Raw genomic sequence first — 26,812 nt, 5'->3', positions numbered from 1 at the left:
TGTTTGTGTGCGTCCTCTCCGGTACTCCGGCTTCCTCCCACAGTCCAAACACATGCAGTTAGTGGGGTCAGGTTAGCTGTGAGTGGTTGTGTCTCTGTGTTATTCCACCTTAATCAATGACTTCCTGTTAGCATGAAGTGCTTCTGTAGGACTGATGTCATTTTCATGGTTGGATCATTTAAATGAAGCTGGACTCAGATGCAGTAAATAAGCTGATTGATCATTAATGAATAAAGCTGGTCAAACACATCACGTGGACACATGTGATTGTGTGTTGTAGTATTGATCCCAATGCTGGTATCAGTCCTGGATCAATAACACTGGATGGATGCGTTCAGCATGGAGCCCTGAGCTGTGTTACAGACAAACATGGAAACTGACAGGTCTGTGTCATTCACAGTCTGTAACACTTCTAAACAACAGAGGCTGACCCAAGTGCCTCAGAGCCAGGCACGCTCACATCACAGCTCTCTAAATAAGCCAGTTTCAAAATAAGAGCTGAAAGCTGTGTTTGCTTGTGTTAGCTTATTATTGTGGAGACTAACATTCAGTGATCATGTGTTCAGACTCATAATGATTACTCTCAGAAATCCTGATCTTTGTATTTACTGTGTGTTGGATCAATAACTGAGATTCATGGTATCACACAGCTGTGCTGCTGCTGATGTCAGCACATCTGGAACAATACGAGGTATCTGCTACCAGACTGAGCAGGACGTGAGACCTGTGGACTGTTTAAAGCTGTCCCTCCACAGCTCACTCAGACCTGATCCACACCTCAGTGATATTCTCTGACTTCCTCAGTAGAGACAGAAACCATTCAGATCTGGGACCATCAGCTGACTGATGATGTCACACAGACTGTGTTTTTCAGGAACAGTGATTCTGATGTGAGCCTGCTAGCTGACAGCAGACCTGATGAAAGCACATGTTCACATCTGTGAGGACAGACTGGACTCTTTGACTGCACCTTGGTTCTCCTCAGAGGTCTGTACAGGAGCATGTCCACCCCCACTGAAGATCTCAGTCACTGTGAAACATAGAAAGCTGCTTGTGTGGCCTCTGCCTCACATGTAGATACAGCTACAGGTTTCTCTGTCAGTCAGACTGAAACAGTGTCCTGATGCTGCATCATTCAGCTCTGTGCCCCAGTCAGCATCACTGGGAGCTACCAGTGTTTCTGCCCTTTTCCTGTAACACTACACTCAGCACAGGCTCAGCTGGTATCCAGTGTTGGACTTTGGCTTCAGCTGCTGTGATAGATCCTCTAACATAGATCAGCTCTGCTACATGTTGTTAGATAAGTGCAGCTGCTGTCATGTCCTGATGTTTCTCTGGCTCAGCAGCTTCTCCATCAGAGGTTCACATGGAGCTGATCCAGTATCTCCAGTAACTGTGTTCTGTGCCTCACTGGTTCATCCTTCTGTCTGTGTGACGTCAGTCAGATGTTGAAGTTAAACTCTGTAATCTTCACTGTGTCACAGAGTTCAGTGAGTCCCGTTATTCACAGTATCAATCAGATCATCAGAGAACAGCTGATCAGCAATCAGTGGTGCCAACAGCGCCTCCTGTGGTGAGAGGATGCAATAATGCAATGTAGCATTTTTCCACTCAACACTTGCAGTCATGGAAACTGTCTGTTGGATCTGTGTGACGTTGCTTTCTTGGTTAGAGTTCCTCACAAATGTCCAGATGATTCTTCTAATGAGGCGTCGACCATGTTTGCAGCTCTTTGGAAGAAAACGTCGCCCTTTGCCATCCTTACTTTTCTTTGACTTCTTCAAATGCAGCTGAACTCCAGCTGGTATTTTCTTGGACTTTGCAGCTGTTTCTGGTCATCAGTTCATTCCTGCAAACCTCTGAAGCTGAACAACAATGATGCTGCATTGCTGGCTGATCCCAAAAGGTTGATTCTGTTCATCTGGACGTTTTCAGAAACGTTTGCTCACTGATCAGGTGACTTCTTCAGTCTCAGCTGACTGCAGCTTTACAAGCTTACAAACAGCACATTTGCACAATGACTGAAAGCAGCAGCACCTGATATATATGATACTAATATAATACATATACATATATAATCCATACTAATGATGAAGGAACTGAGCTCACAGTCCATTGTTCATTCAGTGAACTACTCAGTTTATTTTGGGCCTCAGAAATGCTCATTCTGTTTGTACATCACTGTCAGCAATAGACTCATTCTGCTGTGTGGACAGGAACACATGTGACATCACTTCCTGTTTGTTTGTGACTGAAGAGGAAGAAGTTTACAAGGAATCATTTAGAAGAGTTTCAAACATCAACTGATTGAATCCATGAATCTGAAAACGTGTTTGTGAGTGAAAGAGACAGACATGTACAGACTGAACTATCTGTTCAACAGTCAGAGTGTTTCTGTAACAGGAGACACTCTTTACACTCCACTCAGCACAGGGACACTGAGCCACCAGACCAGACTCTAAACCCAGGATAAAGAGTTTGAGTGAATGTGGTGTTGAAGGTGTGGAGGTGGATCAGAGTGTCAGAGGAGACTCTGTAGAAGGACAGAGTGCCAGCAGGACAGTCCACATACACTGCTGCTCTGTTAGAGACAGAGGAGGAGATGGATGTTAGTCTGTTATTGTGCCAGAAAGAATCAGGACCATCATCAGAGCAGCTCAGACTCCAGGACTGATCATTTCCTCCAAACAAACAGTCATCACTGCCTCCTTTCCTTCTGATGCTTCTGTAACTCACTGATATATCAACGTTTCCTCTCCACTCGACCTCCCAGTAACAGCGACCAGTCAGACCATTTCTACACAGCAGCTGTTCCCAACCATCAAATCTGTCTGGATGATCAGGATATGACTGAACCTTCCACACATGTGTCACCTTCCTGTTGTTGTCAGACAGTTGGAGCTCTGTGTTCACTGTGTTTGTGTCGATTGTGAGTTGACAGGAATCTGATGGAGAGAACAAACACAATCCAGCTGCAGTTATTGATCCATCATCTGTTCATTGATTGACACTTTGATGATGACTCCTGACATGATGAAGATGGTTGAATGTGTGCTGCTTTGTTTTCATGAATCCCATTAAAAACACACTTACACTTCCTCAGACCTGGTCTCAACCATCGGACTCCAGCAGGCTCCACCCTGAAAGGAGGAGGGGGGTCAGAGCAGCACAGTCAGCATGCACACATGGACATTACATGGCTCTCACACACACACTGTTACACACTGAGCTCAAAGCTCGGCTCCACTGTTTTATTCAAAGAAATCTACATTTATTTATCAGCACATTTAAAAACAGCTTGAGCCAAAGTGCTGCACAGAGTAGAGAGAAAATAGGAAACATACACAGTAATGACTATAAAGACTGGTCAGGATTGAAAGCTACAGAGTACAAATGTGTTTCCAACCGGCTTTTAAAAATGTCCAGTGTTGGTGACGACCTGATGTGAAGGGCGACTGTTCCAGAGTTTGGCTGCAGCCATCGATAAAGCTCACCTCTGTTTTTACGTCTAGTTCTGGTCAGAAGCTGCTTATCTGCAGACCTGAGGGCTCCACTTGGATTCTTTTGTTAAAGAGAGATAAGATGGAGCCAATCCATTCACAGATTTAAAGACAACCAGATCTGGAAGTGGATTCTACCACGTACTGGTAACCAGTGGAAAAAGCTGCTGATGGGTCGTCTAGCACAGACCCACCGCTGGAACCAGACAATTGATGAGGGAGAGAACTGTGACAGCGCCGTTCCTTCACTTGACCTCAGTCGCTCTCGTCTGCTCCCTCGTAACACTGCTCTTTATTGAGCTTACATGAATATGCACAAGTTCATTATGACGTCTTACACAGGTATGAACAAAGAGTACCAGTCTGTGCATAGTGTGTGTGTGTGTGTGTGTGTGTGTGTGTCTGTGTGTGTGTGTGTGTGTGTGTGTCTGTGTGTGTGTGTGTGTGTGTGTGTGTGTGTGTGTGTGTGTGTCTGTGTGTGTGTGTGTGTCTGTGTGTGTGTCTGTGTGTGTGTGTGTGTCTGTGTGTGTGTGTGTGTCTGTGTGTGTGTGTGTGTGTCTGTGTGTGTGTGTCTGTGTGTGTGTGTGTGTGTGTGTCTGTGTGTGTCTGTGTGTGTGTGTGTGTGTCTGTGTCTGTGTGTGTGTGTGTGTGTGTGTGTGTGTGTCTGTGTGTCTGTGTGTCTGTGTGTCTGTGTCTGTGTGTGTGTCTGTGTCTGTGTGTGTGTGTGTGTGTGTTCCAGATGTGACCCTGTGACCCCAAAGCTGGTGCTAAGAGTCCAGCGGTCCCCCTAACAAAGGGCTCTTATACTTAACCAGACACAGAGTAGGTGTCCTCCTACACCAGGGGTCTCAAACTCGTGGTCCGAGGGCCAATTGCGGCCCGCAGGACGATAGTTTTTGGCCCCACCTTAATATGAAAATGTAATGTTAGTTTGATAATGTATGACACTTTACAGTGTTGTGGGCGGAGCTGAATTAACCCACCAATCAGGGTGGGATATGGATCTCAGGGGACACCAGCCGGGCTTGATGCAAGCAGGGAAACATTTCTCAATGAGTCAAAGTTCCAGCAGCGTTGCCCTGGAGTGTTTCTTTCTTTCTGTGCCTGGCTGGCTTCCTCCTTTCTATTGGGCAAACGCCGACATTCGCCCCAGCGCGCTGCGTTCACAACACTTCAAAAAAAGTTGTTTTTTTAAGTTGCTGCCCAGCGGGACATTATACGTATATAGATTTATACACACGTCAGTGGGATTTAAAGTTATTTTTCCACAGAGAGAGATCTCATATTAACTCTCACATGAACATTACATATATTTCAATATAATGTAAAAGCAGTCAAAACAACTAACATCAGAAACAGCTGATGTTATTTGTTATATGTCACGGTGTCATTTCCGGTGTCATATATATATATATCAATCACACAAATCCTTAGCAGAGCAAAGTGGCCTACTTAGCAATAGCTGCTCAAGTTGTAGAAAGCAAGGGAAAACAGTAATAGCATTAGCTGCTAAATGTGCACTTGAGAACAAATTATTGTGAATTCAGCCGTGAATGTAGAGTTTGTCATTATTTAAGCTTCCATTTCCAAATGTTAGCTGCTCCTGTCTGCCTCTTTGTCACACACACAGACTGAAACGATTCACAGCCTTGTTTCATCCTTCTGTCAGCGTCACTGACTGTCACTGTGACTGTGGACATACAGCATGGGAAACATACACATGGTTGACACTTTATTAGGTACACAGTGCCCACTATCTCAGGTACACCTGTGACCTAATAAAGTGTATCTAAAGTTACAAAATGTTGTCTCTGTCCAAATATTTATGGACCTAACTGTAGGTCTACTGTTAATGAAACTCTCAACATGACTTATCAGCTATCATTAATGTTCCTGCAAACAGACTCCTTGGAGACCCCTACATAAATATCCATGAACTATCCAGCTAGACTAGTGTGTCTGACCCTGAAAATATTCCTGCATGTGTGATTGTTCATGTCTCATCTGCAGGAAACAAACAGGAAGTGAGTGAAGGGCACAGGAAATGTTTCCAGCTCTTCCTCCTCTATCAGACATTCTCTCCATACCTGAGAGTGTCCAGTCTCCAGCCTGGTTCCTTCAGTCCAGCCGACAGCAGCTTCATTCCTGAGTCATCTGGATGATTGTAGCTCAGGTCCAGCTCTCTCAGATGGGAGGGGTTGGAGCTCAGAGCTGAGGCCAGAGAAGTACAGCCTTCCTCTGTGATCAGACAGCCTGACAGACTGCAGACACACAAAACAACAATCCGTCAACAATCGTTTTCTTTTTGTCACAATAACATCTATCCATTTACATCCATTCAATGTAACTTTATTTATAAGTGACAATTCCCAAAGGACAACAACAGTCATCTGAAGCTGTTTAACAGTGTAAGGTAACAGCCTCCAATATTAGAGAGAAAGCCCCAACCATCAGACAATTGTGGAGATACAGAAATTCTTTTATTGCTGCCATATAATCTGCATCATTATAACTGCATTAATAATGTTCTTTACAGCATTATTCCATCTAATAATATTTCTCACAGTATTGATATTGCATTAAAGTTGTCTATTGAACATGTTCATTTGAGGATCCTTCCATTATGTTAACTTTTATTACAAGTACGGTCAGAAGTATTTCATACACATTGCATATTTGTGCTTATTTTGAGTTGATGTTCGGTTCATTAAGGGTCTTAAGCTTCACTGGCGTGACTGTCCAGGTGATACATGCTGAGGGAAACTAGAACAGGATGATTGCATGGATGCTTACAATACATATAATCTAGGAATGTGTCAGGCCTGAGGCCTTAACTCATTTGGTGTCTCACTATATTTACTCTACTTGGCAACAGATGACCAGAGTCAATAATTAGCCCCAGAGACCCTGAGGGCTTGAAGTTTATTACCTTGTATGGAAGGTGTTACAGAAAAGAGAAGTTCTGTGTCTGTTTATAGCCGTTAAACATGTACAAGATGTACCATTAACTGTGACTAATGTCTGGAACCTATTTTACTCTGACTATTTTTATTGACGCCAAGGGGGGGGGGGGGGGGGGGGGGGGGCGTGTACCCCACTGCTTTGTAAGTGTCCACAACATGTATTTTTGTCAGAAGACATAGGCTGATGTTTTCTCCTGTGTGTTAATAAACTCATCGTTTGATTGCACTTCTCTGGGGCCTCCGTGGTTTGTCTCACTGCTCTACATTGATAGATTTCGCAACACAATCCACTGTGAGCAGCACTTGGTGATGGTGGGAAGAAGAACTCCCTTTGACACAAAGATCCTCCCAGTGAAAACAGGCTCCAGGAGGAGCATCTACCATGACTGGTTGCAGGGTGAGGGGAAAGAGAAGAGATGAGCTCAGAGAGACAAGAACAAAACAGAGAGACAAAAGTTAAGGACATGCAGTAGTGACATATAAAAGCATCAGGAGTGAAAAGAGGGGAGAAGAAAGCAGAGCATCATGGGAAGTCCACCAACAGCCTGAGCCTATAGCAGCATAACTAAGGGATGGGTCACCTGATCCAGCTCGAACTATAAGCTTTATCAAAAAGGAAAGTTTGAAGCTGATCTTCAAAGTAGAGAGGGTGTCTGTCTCCTGAACTCAAACTGGGAGCTGCTGCCACACCCAGTCCAACATAGCCAGGCTGAGTCGTTAGATTAGTCCAACGTAAAGTCAGAAAGTCATTACTTATGTCATATTTTAGTGCAAATGTAGAAAAACTGTCCAAAAGTTATTTCTAAATCTGATATTAAACAGTTTAAATGGTGAAAAAAGCTGTAAAGAAAACAGAAAGAGTCAATAAAAGCCTCTTTAGAGGGTCACCAGTTTAAAACTCAGACATTTAAACTGGTGATTCTCCTTCTCTGCTCCATTTCCTCTCTAGACTTCCTGTTGCTAGGAGGGATTTGATTGGCTGAACGTCCTTTTAGCCTTTCTTTAGTTCTTTGGGTGCTAATCAAAGAGGAAAACACACGAGTCATGTGACGTGACATAAGGAGCGCTCTGATTGGTTGGGATTGACAAACTATGGTGCTGTTTGCAAGCTTCGCTTTGCAGAGGCAAGAAAATCTCTTAGATAGGGATGAGATGCTCCACAGTGACGTTTCCACACTTTGGAGCTTCTGAAGTGCAGATGTTTGGAAACGCTGCTCCAACGTGTGGTTCAAACACTCAGATCACGTGACCTCAGCTGCCACAGGTGGCATACCTGCTGCTTCCATGTTAGCATGTTAGCTCCAACAGGTGGTCAGTGTGAGAGCAGAAGATGATATCAGTGACATCCAAACAAGGAAGGAAGAGACTGTTGAAGGCAGCGAGCTGTGACTGCTGTGAACAGTGTCCTCACACTATTTTCTCCCTGTGTCAACATGCATGAGGCTGTTTCAGCTGCAACACACCACAAACACCTTTATACAACTAAATATACTGAGAGCACACTGCTGTGGTTGCTCTGGTAACCATCCATATATCCAGCTGTTTGGGGCAGAGTCTGCTTCCTCATCCTTGGTTCAACCCTCAAAGTCTGATGTGTTTTTTTGTGATTTGGTTTTATTTGTTGTTCTATACACTGTGAAACAAAGCTAGAAGCCACTGTGGTTCAGTGGGGGACTCAAACCCAGGACCCAACCTGCTCCAACAACAGTCAGAAGGATTTTGTTAAGTCTCATTTTCTGTTCATTAGGAAAACATCAATAATGAAGAGCACACGTTTATAGAGGCACATTCAGACCAATGACAACAGTCCATTCACACTGCCCTCCACCTTTTTAAATGTGAGTAAACACATCATGGTTCTGGTGCTGACGTGGTATCAGGGACAGGTGATGATTTTGAACTCAGTCTGAGGTTTGATTACATTGAACCTGCACTGCTTTATCCTGTTTATGACACATTTATACCCAAAGTCTCAGCTGGATGACAAAGAACGAGGAGAAACACATTTGTTGAGAGAATTGTTAACAAATGTGGTGAGAGTGTTGTAATAGTTACAGACAGAACTATGATTTATTTATTTAAATGCATTTAAGGACATTTTTTTACTCACGTTATGTCTCTTCCACGATGTTATTTTTCTCTCCTACAACGTACGTTACAATTACAATTACATGACCATTTATCCAAATTAGGCGATGACATCATTTAGCGACTTCCAGCAACTTTTAGGACAGCCAATAGCGATTTTCCTTACTGAGGAATTGGCAACACCAGGAGCAGTGGGTGGATGGCAGCATCATCATGAAGGATCAGTGTGAGAATACATCATCATCCACAAAGAAAACCAGTCTGCGTGTCTGACGCTCTTGTTAGAAAGACGCAGTCGCAGCTTGTGGGTGCAGTTAGCTGGTTTGCTAGTTAGCTGCTCTGCTAGTTAGCTGGGAGCTAACTCACTCGAACATTTAATACTAAACTCTCTAAAGTGTGTGAGCAGCATTCATTGCTGCTCTGTGTTACTCTCCAGCCTCTCTTTCACTTAGTCCTCTCAGTTTTTTCCTCCTTACAAACTAGAAAACCTTCTTTTTCAGCTTCTCCTCCACACCCGAGCTGTGGCTAAGGTGCTACCAGCACGCAGGCTCGGTGTGTCCAAATTCATGGGCTGCATCCTCCTGAGGACACATTTGTAGACCAATTACGTCACAGCGACGCACCGAAGGCTGTCCAAATTCCTCCGAATGCAGCCGACAAATGCGTCCTCCATTTCCCCGAATTTGAAGGATGGGTCGGGTGTGTCCTTCGTGGCCCACCATATCCCAGAATTCATAGTGCGGTCCAGCCAAACTGCAGTTTCCGGTAATGGTGACCGCTACTAAGTTTTAAAATTACTCTTATTAATCTTCCTGGGTCACAAAATAAACTTTTAACATATTTTCAGGCGAGAATGTGGGTGTGTAAACTTCAAATATCTGCTCGGTTTATCAAGATATCGCATATTTGCAAAAGTGCTTCGACGTTTTCGGAGACGTCTGTTACCCACCAGCTCGATAGCTAGTCGAGAGCTCGAGGGTCACTGAAGCCGCAGAGAACGGCACAACTCCCGGCACATCATTTTCAGATCACCGCGAACTTTCACTACTCAGGTTAAAAGTAATATTAGTAACATATGACTGAATCTATATCTCACTTAAAGCTTTCTGTAAATGAAAGAATCAGTGAAAATGAGGCACTTCAGCTGATTTTAAATAAAAACACTGAACATAACCTGATCCAGACCAGGTTATTGGTTCAGCATCAGTAACCACGGTGATGTAGCCAGGTAGAAACAGAGCTAGACAGACAAACATTTATGCTCACAATCACACATCTCCAGTTAACCCAGCATGCATGTTTTTGGACTGTGGGAGGAAGCAGAGAACCTGAAGACAACCCACACAGGCCACACTATCACTCTTATTTACAGAATTATAATCTAATTAGATGATAAAGTAATAAATTATTTGGTATTTTAATGAAAATACATTTTAAGCAATAGTTTATAAGTCAACAATTATAGTTAAATAAAGTGACAAATCAAACAGTCAATAAAACCTTCTACAGCTGAAATTAATGTAGACAATGTTGGGGTAAAAACCAGAGACGATAACTACCAAAATAAAACAGGAAGTGAATAACATTCAAGCTCACTTTAAGCTCAACAGTCAAACTCTGTTTTGTATTAATCTATTGTTTTGAATTTTTGTTTACATTTTATGTTTAAGTGAGGCAATGAGTCATATCACTATGACCAAATATACAGGGAGTGCAGAATTATTAGGCAAGTTGTATTTTTGAGGAATAATGTTATTATTGAACAACAACCATGTTCTCAATGAACCCAAAAAACTCATTAATATCAAAGCTGAATGTTTTTGGAAGTAGTTTTTAGTTTGTTTTTAGTTTTAGCTATTTTAGGGGGATATCTGTGTGTGCAGGTGACTATTACTGTGCATAATTATTAGGCAACTTAACAAAAAACAAATATATACCCATTTCAATTATTTATTTTTACCAGTGAAACCAATATAACATCTTCACATTCACAAATATACATTTCTGACATTCAAAAACAAAACAAAAACAAATCAGCGACCAATATAGCCACCTTTCTTTGCAAGGACACTCAAAAGCCTGCCATCCATGGATTCTGTCAGTGTTTTGATCTGTTCACCATCAACACTGCGTGCAGCAGCAACCACAGCCTCCCAGACACTGTTCAGAGAGGTGTACTGTTTTCCCTCCTTGTAAATCTCACATTTGATGATGGACCACAGGTTCTCAATGGGGTTCAGATCAGGTGAACAAGGAGGCCATGTCATTAGTTTTTCTTCTTTTATACCCTTTCTTGCCAGCCACGCTGTGGAGTACTTGGACGCGTGTGATGGAGCATTGTCCTGCATGAAAATCATGTTTTTCTTGAAGGATGCAGACTTCTTCCTGTACCACTGCTTGAAGAAGGTGTCTTCCAGAAACTGGCAGTAGGACTGGGAGTTGAGCTTGACTCCATCCTCAACCCGAAAAGGCCCCACAAGCTCATCTTTGATGATACCAGCCCAAACCAGTACTCCACCTCCACCTTGCTGGCGTCTGAGTGGGACTGGAGCTCTCTGCCCTTTACCAATCCAGCCACGGGCCCATCCATCTGGCCCATCAAGACTCACTCTCATTTCATCAGTCCATAAAACCTTAGAAAAACCAGTCTTGAGATATTTCTTGGCCCAGTCTTGACGTTTCAGCTTGTGTGTCTTGTTCAGTGGTGGTCGTCTTTCAGCCTTTCTTACCTTGGCCATGTCTCTGAGTATTGCACACCTTGTGCTTTTGGGCACTCCAGTGATGTTGCAGCTCCAAAATATGGCCAAACTGGTGGCAAGTGGCATCTTGGCAGCTGCACGCTTGACTTTTCTCAGTTCATGGGTAGTTATTTTGCACCTTGGTTTTTCCACACGCTTCTTGCGACCCTGTTGACTATTTTGAATGAAACGCTTGATTGTTCGATGATCACGCTTCAGAAGCTTTGCAATTTTGAGACTGCTGCATCCCTCTGCAAGATATCTCACTATTTTTGACTTTTCTGAGCCTGTCAAGTCCTTCTTTTGACCCATTTTGCCAAAGGAAAGGACGTTGCCTAATAATTATGCACACCTGATATAGGGTGTTGATGTCATTAGACCACACCCCTTCTCATTACAGAGATGCACATCACCTAATATGCTTAATTGGTAGTAGGCTTTCGAGCCTATACAGCTTGGAGTAAGACAACATGCATGAAGAGGATGATGTGGATAAAATACTCCTTTGCCTAATAATTCTGCACTCCCTGTATATTTCATCTTTTCAGTCAGAAATAATCAATTGATCATATTTGTATTACTAAATGTTTCTGAAAATAAATTTCTGATATCTGAACAAACAGCTCTGTAAAAACCTTCAGCATACAGGAATCGAACTAGAAGGTTTGGTGGATGAAGCACTGCTAAAATAAAGATTTTGGACTCAGGAGCAGATGGGACATTTCATTGCAAATGAAAGACAGAAAGTAAACAAATATCACTAAAAACCCCAGACACTAATTTCTACATTAAGACTTTTTTAAAAATCTATTTCCTGTTTATGCAGTAATAGAAATCAGGTTTAACGTGATCATCATTGGAAAATTTTAAATCCTGACCTGAGAGTTTCCATTTTACAGTGTGGACTCTTCACTCCAGCAGACAGAAGCTTCACTCCTGAATCCTGCAGGTCAGAGTTACTCAGGTCCAGCTGTCTCAGACTACAGGACTGGGAGCTGAGAGCTGAGGACAGAGCTTCATAGCCTCTCTCTGAGAGCTTACAGTGACTCAGTCTGAAAAATGACAGATAAACATTAACACTGGGATTGCCAGGCTTCTACCGTTCTACCTTTAAAAGCCGGAGAGCAGTCAAATGCTGGAAGTGGAAGCTAAATTGGCTAGTCATTCATATGTATATTGGGTTGTTACCTAGGAATTCTGGAGGGAGGGGAGTGGGGGAGTGGAGTGTTTCGGTTTGCCATCTTAGGGAGAAATCAACACACACGTCCTTTGTTGCTGACATTTATTGATGAAAATAGAAAAAAAACCCAACCATTTGTACACATATTTACAAATAATAACAAAAATTGAGTGAGTACATTTCAACATTTTCAGCAATCACTCACAATCCTGGCACTGCCACGGTATCTGTCGTCTGCATTTACCACATGTGTACCTGTAGCAGTGAACACATCGCACAGTGGCCTGATTTTTTTTGCATCTGTGTTTGACCTGACACGTGGCCCTTTTTCCAGGGCTCGGTGTGGAGGGTTGAGTCCGAAGCAACTGTTCTTTTCTTTCCTTCTTCGCAGCTACATGAGAGCGAGCCAATTCTGTTGCAAGCGCCACCAGGAAGTCCACCCGTCTTTCCTTCGTCCCGGTGCATGCTTGATACAGCACATGTGCATTCAGTGCTGCCATGTCGATCATGTTATAAAACACGGCAACTGGCCAGCGCCGTGTTCCTTTGCGGACCGTGTACTCCCGAACCAGATGGTTCGGGAGTACACGTGCAACACCTACGCTTTGATGACAAGTCCACCCGCAGTGATCGAGCAAAGACTGATAAGTTCGCTGCAATTTCCAGTGTGTGGGGAGCATTTGTCACCAACTGCATCACGTGCTACAACCCTGGTCTACATATCACCGTTGATGAACAGCTTTTCCCATCAAAAACGCGGTGCAGTTTCCTGCAGTATATTGCCAGTAAACCGGACAAGTTTGGGATCAAGTTTTGGGTGGCCTGCGACCTAAAATCCAAGTACATTTGCAATGTCTTCCCATATCTTGGCAAGGACCCCAATCGTCCCACTGGGGAGAGACTTTCTGAAAATGTAGTAATGAGGCTGATGGAACCATTCCTAGACAAGGGCAGAAATGTTACCACGGACAATTTCTTCACATCGCTTTCACTTGCGGAAAAACTTCTTAGACGGAAAACCACCATCCTCGGCACAGTCAACAAGATTCGCAGGGAAATTCCTCAATCCACTAGACAGACAGATCGCAATGAATTCACCACTCAGGTATGTTGCAGGTCTTTTGTGGTTCTATGTTTATGTGTTTCATTGTGTGTAAAAGTGCTATGGAAATAACAATTTATCGTATTTCTTAGGTGTTTTCAACCTCTGCTGCCACGCTGACGGCGTATGCGGCCAAACGGAAGAAGACAGTCTATATTCTTAGCAGCATGCACGGCGTGGTTCAGACTGATAACACTACCAAAAGGAAGCCAAACACTGTCACCCTTTACAACAAAACAAAGTGTGGCGTGGATGTGATGGACCAGATGGTTCGGGAGTACACTGTCCGCAGAGGAACACGGCGCTGGCCAGTTGCCGTGTTTTATAACATGATCGACATGGCAGCACTGAATGCACATGTGCTGTATCAAGCATGCACCGGGACGAAGGAAAGACGGGTGGATTTCCTGGTGGCGCTTGCAACAGAATTGGCTCGCTCTCATGTAGCTGTGAAGAAGGAAAGAAAAGAACAGTTGCTTCGGACTCAACCCTCCACACCGAGCCCTGGAAAAAGAGCCACGTGTCAGGTCAAACACAGATGCAAAAAAAATCAGGCCACTGTGCGATGTGTTCACTGCAACAGATACACATGTGGTAAATGCAGACGACAGATACCATGGCAGTGCCAGGATTGTGAGTGATTGCTGAAAATGTTGAAATGTACTCACTCAATTTTTGTTATTATTTGTAAATATGTGTACAAATGGTTGGGTTTTTTTTCTATTTTCATCAATAAATGTCAGCAACAAAGGACGTGTGTGTTGATTTCTCCCTAAGATGGCAAACCGAAACACTCCACTCCCCTCCCTCCAGAATTCCTAGGTAACAACCCAATATACATATGAATGACTAGCCAATTTAGCTTCCACTTCCAGCATTTGACTGCTCTCCGGCTTTTAAAGGTAGAAACGCAAAATGATGACTCCGCGGGGGTCTAAGGTACAATCGAAAAATGACTGCTCTCTGGGGGTTTAATTAAACAAACACTGTTGTTAAGTTGCAATGAGGGTGCACTAAAGAGTTATTAGATTTAGCAATTAATCCTGTGTTTTTACTGAGCGTCAACAAATGGATGACGCTGACATTTGTTAACTGACAATGGTCAATCAATTCTGGTATTCTATTGCAAATGCCAATTGGGCTCCATGTGCCGGGCAGTGCATTAGCACCAAAGTAGCTGACATATTGATCAATAACGCTCTGCTCATTAAAGTATCATAAAACTATTACAGAAGTTTAACTGACTTTATTCCCATTTAGTGGATTCTTATTGGTTAATTCTGTCAATTGATGAAAAGCACAACATATCTTGATCTCACCTCAGAGTATTCAGTTTGCAGTGTGGACTTCTCAGTCCTGCAGAAAGATGCCTCACTGCTGGATCCTGCAGGTTGTTGTTACTTAAGTCCAGCTGTCTCAGTGTAGAAGACTGGGAGCTGAGAGCTGAGGACAGAGCTTCACAGCCTCTGTCTGAGAGATCAGGGACACTCAGCCTAAAAAACAAAATAAAAACACAATTTGAAAAACTGTAATTTGATAACAAACTGTTATCAAATGACAAGTTAAATGAACTCTCTGACCAGTTACAGAGACTCAGTCTGGGGGAACAGAAAATATTTTAAAAGTCCACGTAGTAAAGAGATTAGAAATGTGGCAGATGATTATAACTTTAGACCAAAAAGGTTCCTCTCGCTCATATATTTGTTAAAACAAGAATAAACGCTCATCTTGATTTGCTTTGAATTTTTATTGACTTCTTATGCTGATTCATAAAGAATATGACTTCATCTGACCTGAGAGACTGAAAAACAATCAAGCATGCATGACTGAATCTGCCAGCAGCTGCAGATCCTTGGAGCTGTACTGGTGATGCTGATTGTAACATACAGAAGTGAACTCCTCTTCAGCTGAGCAATAAGACCAGAGGAGGAATGAGGGAGTTGATCACCTATGGCTCCATCACAGACTTTGAACGTCTTCAGTCAGTACAGAATGATGCTGCGAGGCTTTTAACCAGCACATGAAACAGACTGGACATTACTCCAGTTTAATCTCTTCACACTGGTAACCAGTTCATTTTAGGCTTTATTTAAAGTTTTAGTCCTTACTTTAAGTCCCAGTCTATATTTCTGACTTTCTACAATCCTACAGCTCTTCTCACATCTGAGATCTTCCAGTTAAAGGCTGTTACTGGTCCCACTAACTCATTTATTCAGACTCTAGTATTCAGAGTGGCCTTTAACTAGTTTTAGGCTGTATGATGTTCAGTGTTTGCTGTTTAATGTTTTTATTGCCTGTTTCTATTGTAAAGCACTTTGTGATTTTTGACCTGTGAAAGCTGCTGTATAAATAAAGTTTACTTACAGGATGATTCTGGATATGACTTTGATAAAAGCTGACACCCAGATATGTTTAAGACACTGACATTTACTGCTGCTATCAAACATTAACTATAATATACTGTATTTAGTGCTGATGATCATGTAAATAAATATGTTTAAGTTTTTAAGGGTCCATCACACATTACACTGTTTATGTTATAAAAGCCTGATCACATATGTACTTACAGAGCTTTGTTGGAGGCTTTGACCACTGGCAGCAGCCTCAGAAGAGCCTCCTCTGAAGCAGAGTATTTCTGCAGGTCAAACACATCCAGATCTTCTTCTGATGACAGTAAGATGAAGACCAGAGCTGACCACTGAGCAGGAGACAGTTCATCTGTGGAGAGACGTCCTGATCTCAGGAACTGTTGGATCTCCTCCACTAGAGAACGATCATTCAGTTCATTCAGACAGTGGAACAGATTGATGCTTTTCTCTGCAGACAGATTCTCATTGATCTTCTCCTTGATGTACTGAACTGTTTTCTTATTGGTCTGCCAGCTACTTCCTGTCTGTGTCAGCAGACCTCGTAGGAGACTCTGATTAGTCTGCAGTGAAAGACCCAGGAGGAAGCGGAGGAACAAGTCCAGGTGTCCATTTGGACTCTGTAAGGCCTTGTTCACAGCACTCTGGTGGAGAGATTGTAGGTTTGGTTTGTTAAATAATTTAGATTTCTTGGAGGTTGTTTGTTGTTCTTCCAGCAGATTGAGTCCAGAGTTGCTGAAGGTCAGATGGACATGAAGAGCAGCCAGAAACTCCTGAACACTCAGATGGATGAAGCAGAACACCTTGTCCTGGTACAGTCCTCTCTCCTCTTTAAAGATCTGTGTGAACACTCCTGAGTACACTGAGGCTGCTCTGATATCGATGCCACACTCTGTCAGGTCTGATTCATAGAAGATCAGGTTTCCTTTCTGCAGCTGATCAAAAGCCAGTTTTCCCAGAGACTCCATCATCTTCCTGCTCTCTGGACTCCAGTGTGGATCTGTCTCAGCTCCTCCATCATACTTGACCTTCTTCACTTTGGCCTGAACCACCAGGAAGTGGATGTACATCTCAGTCAGGGTGTTGGGCAGCTGTCCTCCCTCTCTGGTTTCCAGCACATCCTCCAGAACTGTAGCAGTGATCCAGCAGAAGACTGGGATGTGACACATGATGTGGAGGCTTCGTGATGTCTTGATGTGGGAGATGATCCTGCTGGCCTGCTCCTCATCTCTGAATCTCTTCCTGAAGTACTCCTCCTTCTGTGGGTCAGTGAACCCTCTGACCTCTGTCACCATGCCAACACAGTCAGGAGGGATCTGATTGGCTGCTGCAGGTCGTGTGGTTATCCAGAGGCGAGCAGAGGGAAGCAGTTTCCCCCTGATGAGGTTTATCAGCAGCACATCCACTGAGGTGGACTTTCTAGGGTCAGTTAGGATTGTAGTTTTGTGGAAGTCCAGAGGAAGTCGACACTCATCCAGACCATCAAAGATGAACACAACCTGGAAGTCTTCAAAGCTGCAGATTCCTGCTTCTTTGGTTTCAGTAAAGAAGTGATGAACAAGTCCCACCAAGCTGAACTTTTCCTCTTTCAGCACATTCAGCTCTCTGAAAGTGAATGGAAATATGAACTGGATGTCCTGGTTGGCTTTGTCTTCAGCCCAGTCCAGGGTGTATTTCTGTGTTAAGACTGTTTTCCCAATGCCAGCCACTCCCTTTGTCAGCACTGTTCTGATTGGTTCGTCTCTTCCAGGTGAGGCTTTAAAGATGTCTTCTTGTCTGATGGTTGTTTCTGGTCTGTCTGGTTTCCTGGATGCTGTTTCAATCTGTCTGACCTCATGTTCATCATTGACCTCTGCAGTCCCTCCCTCTGTGATGTAGAGCTCTGTGTAGATCTGATTCAGGAGGGTTGGGTTTCCTGCTTTAGCGATGCCCTCAAACACACACTGGAACTTCTCCTTCAGCTTAGACTTAAGGTTACGATGACAAACAGCAGCTGGAAGTTCTGAATAATAATAATAAAAATACAACTTTAACAATCACATTTTACAAAATGCTGATGACAATTTCTGACCCACTGAGAAATGACTGAACACACTGGTGTCACAAGTCTCTCATTTATCCAGCAGCTTAAATCTTTAGATAAATCCTCTTACGTCTCTGCAGACGGTCAGCCAGCTCCTCCTGCTTCATTCTCCTCAGGAAGTTCACTGTGATCTTCACAAATGCCTCTCTGCTGTTTCTCCTCTGCTCATCATCCTCCCTCTGAAACTCCAAGCACTGGGGCTTATTTGGATTCAGAGCCTTCTGGATCTTCTTCAGCTCGTTCTTCACAAAAGTGATGATGTTGTCCTCCAGCAGCTGGAACAGAATATTTATGAATGACCCACCACTCTGAACTTTAGTCCACACAACATCCACTTCTTTACGATCAAGGGGCATATCATCCGCGAACTCTTTACCAATTATAGGTTTGACTTTATCTGATTAACTGAGACTTTGTCCACAACTCCATGATCCCAAAACGTTGATGCTGTTCATATGAATGCAGCGATTTCAGTGGGAGAAACATTTCACTGGTGTTCAGAGCTGAACTACCAACAGGTTGATGATCAAAGCCAAAAACTTGGAGATGTTTCAGGTGACTGAGTTGATCGTACAGACAACTGGTCTTAAAGGTTCACTCTGTTTACACATACAGATCAGTATTTAAGGTTTGACTCTCATCATCCACTGGGGCACAAACTGGGCGTCATCAGGACACTACAACACAGAACAAACACCATCCCCACAGACACAGCAGCCAGGGAAGCAGAAGAACTTCACATCAAGAAGGTCCTGAGTAAATATGAACGCTGGTTTGAGGGCGGAGTCAAGGAGGCCATTTATGTGAAAAGACCATCTCTGAATGGAGGAGGGGCCTAAGGGTACAACTGTCACCATCTTACATGCTGTGATTGCAGCCATTCCCCAGCTCTCTGTGAACTGGACTCATGACCATTGATCAACAACCATTGATCAATGGTCCTGACAATATGCGTACCAATGATCAATGAACTGACCTCCCAGCCCATTGTTCCTTCAGTGGGCTGGTTTCAGTCATACAAATGTCCTGTTTATGAGATTGAAACCTGCAGTCAGCTGAGACTGAAGAAGTCACCTGATGATGATGAAACGTTTCTCCCACTGAAAACATCCAGATGAACAGAATCAAGCTTTTTGGGATTTACGTACCTGGATGATTGAGCATCAAGACACAACTCTGTGACTTTTCTCAGATGAATAAATCCTCTCCTCCAGCTTTGTTTACATCTACCAGCCCTGTGGCGCTGCCCAGGGACAATAATCTATGTGAGAGGTGGAAAGTCATACAGGTGTCTGCTCCTGCCTTCAGTTATTTTATCTACTGTGTGTCAACTGGCTGAACCTCCTCCAACTGTCTACTGTCTCCCTAAACTCAACAATGACTTAGTGATCTATCCATTCTCTGACCAAACACATCCTGCTGCAGGAGGTTAACATAGCAGCCAATGATGATCCCACTCACTGTGAACAACACATTTGGACCTGATTTGCTGCTCTGGTTTACACGTGAACTTCCACTGCTGCTGTCACCAACTTGAGAGGCTCTACAGAAAAACTGGACTTGTCCATAAAAATCATAAACTACATTACAAGGACAGCATTGCTCAATCAACTCTAATTACTACTGACATGTTATCTCTTCTAACTAAGGTACAGACACTCAAACTTGCTGCTTTCAGTGAGAAGTCAAATGTCTGAATATGAGCTGGAAGCCGCTGAGAGTCCTCCTCCTTCCCGTGGGGTTTACTTTCTCTACTACTTTCACTATAAACACGCCCCTTTCATGCACCTGCAGAGGGCCACCAGCAGATGGAGCTGTCTTAAACAAATCCACTTGGATAGTTAGCTGTAGATGATTTTATCAGTATGATTGTAGGATTTTGAGTTATTCTTTAGATTTATTTAAACTCTTATATTGTGCACAAGTGTTGAGCGACCCATAATTTCTCTGTACTTTTCATAAGAGCAGCCAGACTTTCAGCTAGCTTTTGTTTTTTTAAGAGCTCAAAGTTATTGAAGAAACAGTTATTCAGCTTCATTCCCACTGATCTCGACTACAAACTGTTTCACTTTGGTTTCTGTTTAAAGCCTCGATGTTTAAAACGTTTCCCTGTGATCACATTTGCACCGTCTGATTTCAAAGTTTGTTTCTTTTGGTCATTTAGTCCACAGAGTCCTTGGTGTTCTGAAAGGGACCTATAAATAAATGCATTATTATTAATAATAAAGTAGTTGTTGTACATGTACAGACCATAAATATGGAGTCCAGCTGTGTTTGATGCTGCTGGGCAGACTGACCACTGGGAACCTCTGAGCTCTGCTGGTCCACTCTGTGGAGGAACCATGAAGGATTAGATCAACACAGGATAAAGATCCAGGAGTTTCTGCTCAAATAACTTCATCTGAATCAAGTCTGTCAAGTTTTAAACTCTCAGATTGTGAACATATCAGTAATTTTCAGTCTGTTTTCATGGACGTCCTTTCAGTGGTGATGTCAGGGATGACAAAGTGCAAAGCACTGATGACACAACTGCCAAGTGGACAAACTGCAGACCTGTTAGTGTTGTTAATAACATAGTTTTGGTTCCTCGTGTCAAAGACTTGAAGAAGAGTGACAGAGAGTGTTAGACTGCTGCAGGATCAGTGCCACCTCCACAGACCTGTGAAGAAAATGATTGTTTGACAGATGGGCTCAGATTCAGGATCAGCTGAGGAGTTTGTGGCTGACAGAATCCTGCAGGTACAGAGCAGAGCCCATCATTAGCATGCAGGACTGTCCCTGGGGGGGTCGGCTCATTCAGGAGGTTAATCAATGTTTACATGTTCAATAAACATGTTAAGTGTGTAAATTTGCCCTTTTCTCTCGAGTCTGTTTGCTCATGAAATGAACTTTGATTCGTTTACATTAAAAATGATGTTTAATGGTGATTAATCCAAATTAATCCACAGTAACCCTGTGATGAGTCTGATTAAACATTTTCATTAACAGCAGTAATATAGATTATATATTATTATATATTAGTGCACACTTAGCTTTTAGTATATATGTTTGTTACAAAGTTGTATTTACAGCAGAGAAGCTGAGTTAAAGACTGAAAACTATTCAAAGTCTCTTTGAATTGAAGCGTTTAACATTCTTTGTGTTTATTCTGCATTGACTTCATTATATGGTGTAAACGTCTGTTACAGGCTTAAATATAAAGTTGGAAAAATGTAACTGCAGCTATTGATCAAGTAACTGTGATTAATCAGGATTAATGACAGAAGATTGTGTCATTAATTAGTCATGTTTTAATCTACTGACAGCACTAGTGTTCACTCTGGTGCCTCCAACTGTTTTACGCCCTTTCAACACCTTCGTGGTCAAAAGTGTACACGCACAAAATCTACAATAAAACCCTCACGCAGCAATAGGACAGACACACAATCCATTTATCTCTGTGTCTCAAACACACACACGTGTATTCAAAGCCTCGATTTGTTCATATTTCATCTGTTGTGTTTTTATCTTCAGCGTTTTCAGTGTTGCTGCATTTACACCAAAAATGTTTCCATTGATGAATCAGATTGATTTGAATGTGTTTCATCCATACAAATCCCTCCCTGGTGGTCACATGACTCTATAACATAACAGGAGTCATGTGACAAGAGTTTCATGCTGTAAAATGTCAAAATGGTTGAATGTGGTGGAGTAAAAATGTGAGATGTCAACTACTTTTCTTCAATATGAAATGTTTGCAGGGCCTGACAGGAAGTGGACGGACGCTCTGATCACTTCCTGTTTGCTGAAGTGGGTTTTCAGTTGTTTAGAAACCAAAGGCTTGTTTTAAAAGACAGTTTAAATGGGACTGAGGGAACGACGTGTTTGTAGTTTATATCCAACAACATCGAGCAGTTTAATCAAAGAGTTCATGTTGCTAACAGCTCACCTCTCTGCAGCAGACACAGGCTGGACTTTAAAATTAATGGGACGATCTTTAGACCAGTCACTCTGTAAGGACACAGAGCTGGGTGGAGGTCCAGGCTGGTTCCTGTGAATAATGATGGAGCAGTGATGTGAGTGCTGAGCTGTGACATGGAGAAGAGTCATGGACAGTTAGAGATGGTCATCTCACCTCTGAGCTTTGGTCTGGCTCTCATGTTCCCCACACAGAGTGCTTTTAGAGGGAGGGACTCCCTCCTCTCTGTCCTCACACTGATCCATGCTGCTCAATTCAGCTCACACACACTTTCTACCTGCAGAGGAAACACAAATCATTCATGTGCACATCAGCTGAAATCCTCCTTTCATCATGTGTGCTGTCCAAATATCAGCTGCTTCTTTCCTGCTTCATCTCAGTGTCAGCTGGATGCAGTCAGACAGCAGTGTGAGGCAGAGGAAGCTGCCATCAGCTGCTCTGCTATCAGTCCACTAGATGGAGCCTGAAGCACACACGATGCATTCACTGACACACACTGATTCACTGTGACTGGAAGCTTCAGTCAGTCCAACACGTGTGAACAACATTTTAAACATTTCAGCTGATCCAGGATTCAAAGAGGATCAGCAGAGTTAAAGCTTCACACTAATTCTTCCTGCTGAGTTTGCAGAGAACTGCACACACACTGATTCACTGCTAATGAGAAGCTTCTTCCATCCAGTAATTCATCATCCATCAGCTCTGCTGCTGCTCTCAGTCCTGGACTCTGATCACACACTAAAAGCAGCTTTTTAACTCGTGTCTGTAAGAACTCTTAGTGTTAGCTTAGCGTTAGCTTAGTGTTAGCTTAGCGTTAGCTTAGTGTTAGCATGCGGTGTGCTAGCTCAGCGTCAGAGCTCTGCAGGTGTCTCGTGTGTAAATATTAATCACAGTGACAGTAAAGGAGGTAAAGGGCTGTGACGTCATCACGTACGCTGCGTCCTCTGTGGGCTCTGAGTGAACTCAAAGTACAAACTACAAGTACACAAACACGAACGTAGCTCAGAGTGGCGGACACACTCGGCCTCGTTGGTCCAGCTGTGAGTCCGTTACCGTGAACTATGGAGCGGCAGATTTGTGCTGAACTAAGCTGCACACAGCTGATGTTAGCCAGGAAACATTACACACTGACTTTAATGGAGAGACCGGAAATACAAACACACACAGTTTGTTGTGTGAAGAAATCAAACACGAGCTGAACAAACAGTAAAGTTCCTAAAGACAAAGTGTTAAAGGAGGAAACAAAGCAAACTTACAGTTTCTTCACACACCAACAACAAGCTCCACTCCACACCTGGACACTAAACACGGACACACAGGTGAGCTGCTTCCTGGAAGGAGGCGGGGCTCCACCTGAAACTCAGCACAGGTGGGAGGGGCTCAGCTCTGTGTGTGCTGATGTGTTAACTTTAAAAATATGCCGTCTGACTGCTCAGACTGAGTCAGAGTAAAGTTCACATGCTGACGTGTGGAGACATGAAACCTTGTTGTAGCTGCAGGTGTGAACACACTGATCCCAGATCAGCTCTGCTGTATTTGTAACATGAACATTTCTGCTGCAAAGCTTCAAATGTTCAGCATGTTTCTCTGTTTCCAGTCTATAGATCCAGTCACACTTTCTACCTTCACCTGTGCAGTAAAGACTGAGAGCAGAGCTGAAAGCAAGCGTCCAATCAGTGAGCAGCATCAACACCTGAGCTTCATTCAGACTCTGTTATTGAAGATGTTGTTGGTACAAAGTTCATCTGCTGCTCACATGAATCCATGAAAGATTTATTTCACTGAATGTTTCTTCAAAGCTCATTTCAACCTGTTGAAGTCATGAATGAAAGTGCAGACTGAGAGTGGATCACATGATGTTTGAGGTGTGTCATGTGACATGTTCAGTATTGTCACACATGTCTAGATTGTCCCTGATATCATAACTGCTCAAACACTGATGATTATATTTGAAGAATTATTCCTGATGGCAGCAAAGTTTGAATGGAGCTCTCTGTCTGTGCTGATTTGTCGCCCTCTGGAGGTCAAAGCACAAACTGCATGATGTCACTGTAACCACCACAGAGACAGGAAGTGTTTTTATGACTGAAACACTGAAATGATGCTAACGGCTGTCGTTAGGCTCACTGACAGCAGTGCTGATGTGTTCATGTCAAACACTGGCTCAGGTCAGACTCCTTCATCCTTCTCCAGCGTGAGGCCGCCCTCAGACCCACAGGAGCTCTGACCTTTGACCTCCTGACCCTAACCATTTTAGTCTTGTTGCATCTTTAAATGCAAATCCTGTGAAATGGTCAGGGGCGGCTCTAGAGAAATTTTCTTAGGGTGGCAAAATCAAAGCCTTTTTCCCCCAAACACATATGCAGGTGGTTACATGTGGTTAAAATGATTCAAATGCAGTAAGTATGCACGTTTTTCATATAAATATAGTCGATAACTTAATTATTGTCTGTACCCACATGATTACACACTTTAGTTACATGAAACATGTGAGTTTTGATGTTATGTACTGTACAGCCTGTATATTAAATACATATGTAGCCCAATAAGTATAAACTCCAGAAAGCTACACAACATGGGGCGCTTCATTTACAAACACAAGTCTAACTTAAGTTTCACTGTTTTTGTTAGAAAACAGTCACATTGTTGCAGCTTAAATGACACAAAATGTCAGAAATCTGCACTGTCATGAACAAACATGTAAACCTCATTTTTCATGATTTGTTGGATTCACCCTCTGAGGTCTGAAATACAACCGGACATTTGTGACTCCTTTGAGTTTACGTTTGTATTTCACCCTCAGATTGTTTCATTTTATTTTTTCCTCCTCTTGCTTTGTTTGGTATCTTTTCAGCTCAACTGACTTTAGTTGTTTTTTCACTGACATACTGCATTAGTATTACTATTACTATTAATGTAACTATTACTGATCTGAAATCACACAAAGAACCTAAAATCCTAGCAGTATTTTTTACTGTAAAAAAACCACAGACGTGTTGGGTAAATGTTTATAACTTGAAATGCAAATATAAATTGTACATTTTGTAAACAGATACAACTATTTATCTAAAAATGCAGCCAATACACCTGCTGTTTTTTCATTTTCTACAACCATTTAAAATAGCACTCACCTTCCTTCATTTCCACAGTGTAACATCCACCCACCTGTGTAAAATCAGAGATTCCCATGGTGTTGTTCAAAATGTGCTCTGGCACAATCATAAGCATCGCTTGCTGCTGAAAACAAGAAGAAAGCCGTCCTGCTATGGGCTGAACCATTTGTTAATGTGGAGGGGGGGACACTATGGAATATATCCAGTTCTAGCATTTATATTCACTGCTGACTGTAACTACGCTCAAACTGTTAAACTTATTTTAATAAACAACACTGTCATATGCAAAACTGGGGTGGCACTTGGGGTGGCAAGGGATCATTTTAGGGTGGCACTTGCCACCCCATGCCACCCTTCTAGATCCGCCCCTGCTGATGAAGCCAACAGGTTTGCTTCATTTGCAAAAAGCAGATATGAGTTTCTGAGGCCACAGTCTTCTGTGGCAGAAGGGGAATCAGGGGAAGCCCTGGAGGAGTCCACCACCCACCAGAAACAGGTCTGAGCTCTCACTGCAGTTGTAAAGGGGCTACACAGCCCACATGAGGCTGAGGGATGCAGCCTTCTGTCAGACTGTCACTAACACAGAGAAACACCCGTGTACACTCATACTCATGGGCACATACACCAATCAACCTAACCCCACTAACTGCTCGTCTTTGGACTGTGGGAGCCAGAGAACCCAGAGAGGACCCAGACATGGGGAGAGCATGCAAACAGCTTAGATGTTGGATTTGAACCCAGAACCTTCTTGCTGTCAGGAAACAGTGCCAACCACTTTTCCACTGTGCTGCCTGTTTGACTCTGATACACCCATTTTTGAGCTCTTAAAAACAGCCCTCCACACAACAGAGACAAACCATAAAGGACTTTGTGGCTTGTAGCAACCAAAGAAAGTTTAAGGTGCAAAATAAAGAGGTTGAAAGGAAAGTAATAAAGGAAACATGTAATTATAACAGTAATGTTGGCTGTGTATCACGTGTGGCATGTCATTGTGGGGCTGGCCTCTGTTGGGATTGAGAATATGTGATGGCGGGGGCAGGGTTGGTTACTGGGGTTTATCCTGATCTCCTGTTTAGTGGAACTGTGCTCCTTTGAATCCACAGCACTAACCTGGCACACACACATAAAATGCATCATTGCTACAGAGCACAGCAGGACTCATTATGAGTGGTGGGGCAGGCTGGATGGTGTTGAGGAGTCGTATCGCAGTGACATTGGCTCCCCTGCTTCACTCTCTCCTGCCCCACTAATGCAACTCACTAATCCCTCTGTCCCCTTTAGGTGGGGCTCACGCTGACAAGATAAAATAAGCTGCACGACTGGTGGGTGGGGGCTGTGCTGTCAGCCCCCCTGGGTCTGCTCCTCTGTGATCCTCAGTGGGCCAGTATGCCTCTCCTGGTAGCTCCATGGGGGATGGTGTGGTGGGTTGGTGGGTGCCATGGCGACTATGTGCGGACTTCACATTTTTGTCTGCTGTGACAGCTCCTTGATCTGGGCGGGGCCAGTGGGGTGTGGGTAGGTCCTTTGTGGGGCTTTGGACGTTGCCTGAATATTGTCAGGCAGCTGGGTGCTGTGCCTCGACCCTTTCTTCCTTTGCATTTGTGGTTTGGTGCCATAAATGCACAACATAGAAGAGCCACCTCGACGGGACAACACTCAGCGGTTCATCTGTCTCTCTTCCACAGCATGTCTTTATCCTGTCTTCCTTCTCTCACCCCAAC

The 26,812-nt window shown here is 43.3% G+C and overlaps 1 protein-coding gene across 1 annotated transcript; it reads right to left on the bottom strand.

The window, feature by feature from the left end:
* Positions 1–2,167: 2,167 nt before the first annotated feature.
* Positions 2,168–22,420, bottom strand: LOC146679746 (protein NLRC3-like). Its single transcript, XM_085450170.1, has 10 exons — positions 22,135–22,420; positions 21,949–22,050; positions 20,271–20,349; positions 18,091–18,295; positions 16,139–17,939; positions 14,891–15,064; positions 12,168–12,341; positions 5,588–5,761; positions 3,094–3,140; positions 2,168–2,945 (listed from the first exon to the last, which is right to left on the bottom strand). Exons 1-10 carry the CDS (start codon positions 22,221–22,223, stop codon positions 2,425–2,427), a joined length of 3,366 nt encoding a protein of 1,121 aa, XP_085306296.1. The 5' UTR covers positions 22,224–22,420; the 3' UTR covers positions 2,168–2,424.
* Between the last annotated feature and the right edge of the window lie 4,392 nt (positions 22,421–26,812).

Source organism: Copadichromis virginalis, unplaced genomic scaffold, assembly GCF_057382275.1.
Source record: "Copadichromis virginalis isolate Kocher_CV1m ecotype Utaka unplaced genomic scaffold, C_Virginalis_male_GT1.1 unmapped_scaffold_1, whole genome shotgun sequence".
Classification (NCBI taxonomy): domain Eukaryota; kingdom Metazoa; phylum Chordata; class Actinopteri; order Cichliformes; family Cichlidae; genus Copadichromis; species Copadichromis virginalis.
Note: the sequence above shows the minus strand (reverse complement) of the source record. Positions and strands in the feature narration are given on the sequence as shown.